Source organism: Manis pentadactyla, chromosome 9 (assembly GCF_030020395.1).
Source record: "Manis pentadactyla isolate mManPen7 chromosome 9, mManPen7.hap1, whole genome shotgun sequence".
In the NCBI taxonomy this organism is placed as follows: Eukaryota; Metazoa; Chordata; class Mammalia; order Pholidota; family Manidae; genus Manis; species Manis pentadactyla.
Genome location: NC_080027.1, coordinates 7,634,805 through 7,641,576, shown reverse-complemented (window position 1 = coordinate 7,641,576; position 6,772 = coordinate 7,634,805). Strand labels below are relative to the sequence as shown.

Sequence of the window (6,772 nt, the reverse complement as noted above, 5' to 3'; positions counted from 1 at the left end):
CTGCCTGCTGGGGCTGTGCAGCTATGCGGACATGGGGGGAGAAAATCTCTTTCATGAAATGATGGTGGTTACAGGTGGTGGTTGAGAAAAAAAGGTCTCCACTTGCCCAGAGGAAAACACTGGCAACCCTAGGTTGGTCTCCAAAAGGCGTGGGGGAAATTTTAGAACCCTAAAATCCTAAATCCCACTCTGTTGGGTTGGCAGGACCAGGGGTTGGGACTTGGGGATCGTGGAAGAGGCTGCTGGGATGGTGTGACCCCAACTCCCGCCCCAACACACATACGTGTTCACACAGGCACATGCAAACACACACATGCACATGTGCCCATAGACATGCACATGTGTGCACACTCACACAGCACGTGCAAACGCACACACGCATGCCCACGCATACTCACAGGGAGGTGAAGTCCCCAGAGATTCCAGAACAATCTTGTGTCTGGCACCAGAAGAAACAGATGCCTCTAACCCCTCCCGAATCTGCAGCTCGGCCGCAGGGCTGCAGGGACAGCCTCTCGTTTCCTGGAGCGAAGGTCACACGGACAGCATGTAAGTGAAGAAAGCGGTTGTATATTCAAATTTATTTAGATGAATGTTCAGCCATGGCCTCCTGTGGATCTGTGTACATTCAGTTTTTTAAAAAACGGTTTCCATAAAAGGATTCTTGGTAATCACCTAACTTTTAATATGGTATTTATATACAAAAAAAACCATTTCAAACTACTTACTGTACAAGAGAAAGTAGAAGCATCAGATTGCATGATTTTAGAAAATAATGAAAATCTATGACACCTGTGGGCTTCAACCATAGCCGGCAGCTTATGGGAATGTTGACTGTACGCCAACCACGTGTCCCAGACAAGCATGTTTATGCTCCCTTCCCTCCCTTCAGTGAAACGTTTGTTTCTCGTGGTGCTTAAGAAATTTCAGGTAACTGGTTAGTGTAATTGTTGCAGATTTAGATGGCTCATATCTATGAGACTTGTTTTTACAAGCCTTGAAAATGATGATTGTCTGATAGTAACATTCCTGTAAGTAAAAATATAGAGAAGTGTTACCAAAATAGAAGCCTTTATTAATAAAAATCTTTGGTAGTAACAGTATTTTAAATTGCTCTCAATGATATTTGGTTAACTAATAAAATAACCTCCTTCCACCTTCGAGCCACAGGAAAAAAAAACCCTTAAGTCCACCATAGAATTGATTCTCTTAAAAAACCCAATAAATATTCTAAAGCTGTGAATGTTCCCCCCGATGCCTTAGGATTTCTTAAAACCCTTAAGGCGTCTTTAGAAGTGCCTGTGAGGTCATCCCCCTGCTCCTTTTCCGGTCAGCCTGGTCTTGTTCCACAAGGGCGGCCGATAATGCTGAGAGCAGCTCACTGCGGTGGGGCGGCGTGCAGGGGCGGGGGGTCCCGACGGCACGGACCACCTGCTCCCACCCCCCTGGGAGACAGGCTGGGGCACTGCTCTTTCTGCCCAGACTGCCTGTGTCTCTGAACTCCAGGAAGGACAGGATGGTGAGAGCCTTCTCCCTTTTCTGACGTGGAGGCAGGCAACCCCTCCTGGGCCCGGTATCCCCACGGCCCTCTCCTTACGTGGCCCTCTGTCCTCCCTCAGGTGGTGCACCGGCTTTAGCCCCGCGCCCTGGAGTGCCAGCTCACATCTCTCGTAGGCATCAGGAGGGTCAATCACAGAGGACGATTTCTGGTGGCCTCTGCTCACCTCCCGCTGCAAAGGACCCCCGAGGTTTCCAAGAACAGTCTCTGCAAACAGAGCACCCGCGTTCACCGAGTCACCACCCTACCCCAGATACCAAAGATACAAAAGTTCCCTGCATAATGGTTTTGTGCAAAAACAAAGGAAGAGGAAACAGAAAAAAGACAGAAAGACGTTCTCCTATCGGAAGGCGGTCTTCTGGAGCCACTGGGCCTCGGGGGGCACAAAGCCACCTGCCGGGAAAGGGTGCCCACCAGTCGGGGTGCCGGGGCAGCTACAGGGCGCCCCCAGGGCACTCAGGGCTGCCCAGGCGGGCTTCAGGCTTGTGGCTGTTGCACGGCCCGTCGCCACCGCGGTCCTTGTCCATCCACGTGTCCAGCAGCTGCTGCTTGCCCTGCTCCTCCCTCATGAACAGCTCCACCATGAGCACCTTCTCCTTGTGCACCTGATGGCTGATGTCCTTGGGGATATCCGGAATGACCCAGTCCACAAAGTCGCTCATGAACATGACCAGGTTCTGGAAGGAGAGTCAGTGTGGGGGTGGGAGGGAGGACACAGGAGACGCCCCCCACCTCCGCACACCCTGCAGGGCCTCACCGCCTCAGCCCTGCCCACGGCCTCAGACAAACCCTTTGAGCTCCGGGCCTCGGTTTGCCAGAAAATAAAGGAGGTGGGTCAGCAGCCAGCAGGCCTCCGGAAACGCTTGCTGACTTTCTTGAAAGAATCTGAGCCCAGTAAATAGGAGAGGCCTCTGGCTGACACTGAATCCCTTGGCTGGGAGACCTGAGAAATGGCCCGACTGGTCATCCATTGTCAAACGGAACAAGTATTAAGGCTTTAAAGTAAATAGTTAAAATAGAAATAGCACAAAAACAGACATAACTTGGTCTCTGATGATTCCACAGGCCCTTCTGCAGTTTGCAAGGTCTCCCAGGATTGCCCTGGACATTTGCCCCCTCCCTGGAGACATTTATGGAATGCAAATGGTCAGCTTTCACAGAAAACAGAGATCATTTTGTTCTTAAACTTCTGTTCAGCCACTGTTTGTTGTAACGTCCGGCTGAGTCAGCTACCTTGTGGACGTGCTGATGCTCCCACACCACCTTTCCTGGTTGGGCTCCTAGCCCCCAAGCTGTGGCTGACACAGCGGTTGCCTCTCTGGGGAACCGCTCCCTCCTGTCTCCCTGTTCCAAGCCACTGGGAGCCACTCTGGCCTGAGTTAGCCCACCACCGTCCCCAGAGACTGGACCCCAGGCTGGGTCCCCTGGCTACCCACTGGGGCCTGGAGTCAGCATGTGGAGCCCACTCCCCTCCTGTCTGTACTGGCCCTGTCCACCGGGGGGCATCTGTGCCACACAGAGATGGGGAGAGACCCAGAGGGGAGGTCAGGTGGGGTCTCCCCTCTTCCTGGTCTCCTTCAAAGAAGACCTCCTAGGTTGATGTCAACCTGCCCTCCCCAAGTGAGTCCAAATCCTCCCTCCACCCGCCTTTCATTCATGAGGTTCTAGGACCTGCCCTTGCACAGGGCTGGAGTGGCCAAGTCCCCTGCTTGGGGGTTCCAGTCAAAGGTCTCTCCAGGTCTGAGACCCAGGTGCCCACCAGCTCCTGACGCCGTTCTGGCCTCTGGGTGCTTCCTCGATGCCCCGATTCCCAAACTTCCCGGATACACATGGGACCCTCCTCACCTGGAAGACAATGACGAAGGCCAACCGGGCGGCCAGGACGGCCCAGAAGTCCTTGGAGATGTCGTACTTGTGTTCTGACCACGGGGGCTCCCGGTAATCTTTGTACCTGCAGAGATGGCGGGAATCAGGGGTCTTCAAGCGGAACTGGGGGCTTCGGCTTGGCGCTGTGGGTGAGAGCAGCCAGGAAAGCTTCAGCCCAGTCCTGAGCCGCCTCCAGGCAGCCCTCCCTGGGGGCTGAGCCAAGCCCAGCACACACACGGCCAGGGAGTCTCTCTGTGCTGTGGAGGGTGGCTGGGACCCATTGTGGGGCTGGCAGTCCTGGGGCCTTTGTGGGGAACACAGATAGCAGGCGGGGTCCCCACAGGCTGCGCCAAAAGCTCACAGAAGTCAGCTGTGTCTAGGGGTTCCAGACTTTTAAAGGCACTTGGAGCCCTTTTTCCAAAAGAAATCTCACTGGTGCAAGCAGGGCCCCCTGGTTGAAATGGGGTGGGATTCCCTAAGCCTGGACCTCCAGCCACATTGTCCACAGAGCTCCAGGCTGGTTCCACGAAAACTACCTCTCTAGTGTCTCCTGTCTTTGTGGGGAAACTAGTGAAAAAAACCTAAACATTTCCTCAAAGTGGCCCAGGTGGGAGGCTGACATACAGTTGGTGCCGGTGGGTCCTGCCCAGCAACTGTCCCCAGGGGCACCTGCTGCCCACGGGCCAGCGCCCCAGGGGCACCTGCTGCCCACCCTCCCCACTGTGACTTCCTGGCTGCTCCCTCCTTATCTCTGCGCAACACCAGCCCAGCCCTGCCCTGCCCGTGAGTATCAGTTTGAGACGTTGTCTGCTGCTTCCTGCCTGGAGAGATGGCACCCTGACACCCCTCTCCCCCAGGGCCCACCACTGACCCTCGTGCTACGGGACATGATCTTTGTCCCCGGTCCCACCAGCGAGAGGGACAGCATGCTTCAGGACTCCTGTCCCATCCTCTTTTCCTCAGAGGCTCCGAGACAGCCAGTCCACAAGGGCACATGAGGATGAGAACGTGGGGAACTGTCTCTACTTAGGCCCCTCGACCGCTCCCTGAATTCAGGGGGTGCCCATGTCCGCCGGGGCTTCACTGAAATGGGACTCACCTGTGCACTGGAAGGGCTCCCCCAAAGCCAGCAGAAAAAGCCAGAGACTGGTGCGGCCCTGCTGGTCACTGGGAAGCTGAGGTCCAGTGGGGAGACCAGGGGAGGAGACAACCGGCCCAGTGAGTAGCAGTCCAGCCTGGGCCCTGAGCCGGTGCCCACCTTGCTGTGTGGCTCTGTGTAATCACTTGGCCTCTCTGGGCCTCGGTCTGATGTCCCCTCACTTGGCCACCTCACAAGCATGGACTAAGAAGCTGCTACATTCCAGCTCCCATTTCATTTGTCAGAGAACATGGTGGCCAGGGCACCGCATCCCCAGAGCTTTGTTTCTGGAGGAAGCTGGATGGGAGTCCCTGACGGCTTGTTCAGTGCTCAGCTGCCAGCCTCAAGATAGGACGGGGCTGGGCACACACACTTCAGTGTCCACTGCTGGGCAACACAGAGGCTGCATAACCCGCTCTCCAGGGGGCACAGGCGGCCTCTGTTCTCCCAGGGTCAGAAGCCACACACCGGTTTCTCCTCTCCTTTCTGTGCTCAAGGCTAGCCTCAAGGGATGCTGGACACTGTGTCTGGGTCGCCTGGCAAACTCCTGTGCATCCCTCAAAGCCCACTTACAGACCTGTCCCCGTGCCACCTTCCACCTCCTGGGCTGACCTCTGTCAGAGATAACCTCATGTTTTTCTTGCATAGCGCTGTTCTCAGCTGCCAGCTCCCATGGGGTGGATAAAAATGCCCTTTCTGGGGGTGGCTGTGGAGATTAAAGGAAACAATGCCTGGTTTTGTGCAAGAATAAACAGTAGCCAGCGGCGATGGAAGCTCCAAGCTCTGCTATGCTGCCTCTCCCACACCTGCCGCCCGAGGCGGGGCTGGGTGCTGCTCTTCCTGCCACCGGTTCCTCTGGGAGGCGGCTTGCCGAGGGTGCGGCTGCGGAGGCCTGGAGCTCAGCACCTGTGGCTTGTGATCACAGCCAGCAGCGGGCAGGGCCTGAGAACCCCAGTCCAGGGCAGCATGGTGGTCTGACCCACAGTCTTCTAACTCCACGGGGTGAAAGCGGTATGACCCTTAAAAACGGGGTCTTCACCCCACGTGGCCAGGACACCCTGACTGACTCATGGGACCAGGGAGCTGCTTCCTTAACCGACACCTGGGACCCCACATCCGGTTACTGAAACCGAGACTTAGGCCATAAACATCAACACTGACATTTCTGAGTGGCCTGCTGCCAAAGTGACCATGTATCTCCCACCTTCAGTATTCTTCTCTGAAATTCACCTTTGGTTAACAGGTCAAGCCTGGGTGGCATGGAATGTTCAAACAGCGTGAGGCGGTGGTGCCGCCTGACTAGCTGGGGTCCTGGACCGGAAGCTGGGGCTCGGGTTCAGCCCGCCTGGTGCACAGCCCACTGAAGGCTGGGGAGGCAGGCATCTCGAGCCCCCCCCCTTGATTGCAGCTCCCCAATGCCTCCCCTCCCCAGCGAGGCCTGCGGCAGATCCGTCTGGGCCCTTCCTACAATGTATGTGCCCACATATGCATACACCAAGGCATGCAGGACTCTGGACACCAGGAACTGTGCCATGCCACTTGCCCTCTCTGGTTGGCGGACCTGCTCCAGCTCATTCCTGTACCAGGTCCCGGAGCAGCTGCTGTTCCCGCCCTGACACAGAACACACAGGCCCTCTTGTCACAGTCCTCCTCTCACGCAGGGCCGTCTGGGAACGCCTGCAGTGCACCAGTGGTGCCTGAGCTGGGCAGGCCCTCCCCCCTTCCCCGAGGACCGCAGGGTTCAGGCAAGGCCGAGCTCTAGTGCACTGGCTTTGGGACGCACGGTTCGGCCCCGAGTCTCCCCTGTACTGAGTCTCAGCGGGTCAGAGGTGATGGAACTGCCTGGGACCACGCCACCTCGGCTCTGCTCTCTTCTCCCTGCCTCTCGCCAAAGCCCGCGGCGGCCCTCTAATCCCCCCGCCCGGCCAGAATGCCACGTGCTCCAGAAAAGGCAGCTGCGGCTTCCCAGCACCACGGGACTCCCACCTTCCTCCCCCTGCCCCAGGGCGGCCCCACCGCATCCACCTTCCCTCCGCTTTTGGCTCCTACCCCCTCCCCTTGTGCTTCTGTTCCCCCACTGCACCAAGGCCCCTGAGTGGCAGGCGTCATGCCGCCCACTCCCGAGTCCCCAGCCCAGACCCCAGGCTGGCACATGGACGATGCACAGGGAGTGGCCAGGCATCAGCTCTGCGCTCGCGCCCCTGTCCCAT

At 57.1% G+C, this 6,772-nt stretch overlaps 1 protein-coding gene across 5 annotated transcripts in view; it reads right to left on the bottom strand.

The window, feature by feature from the left end:
- Positions 1-550: 550 nt before the first annotated feature.
- The window catches only part of ANO1 (anoctamin 1), a 140,814-nt gene continuing 134,592 nt past the window's right edge, over positions 551-6,772 (bottom strand). For 4 of the 5 annotated variants that reach the window (XM_057506703.1, XM_057506704.1, XM_057506705.1 and 1 more), the window contains 2 exons: positions 3,404-3,509; positions 551-2,235 (listed from right to left, as the gene is read on the bottom strand). In XM_057506703.1, the coding sequence (XP_057362686.1) occupies positions 1,993-2,235; positions 3,404-3,509 (349 nt within the window). In that variant the 3' untranslated portion in view covers positions 551-1,992. Of the gene's footprint in view, positions 2,236-3,403; positions 3,568-6,772 lie in introns of those variants that run through there. The other variant, XM_057506707.1, reaches the window with a different exon arrangement.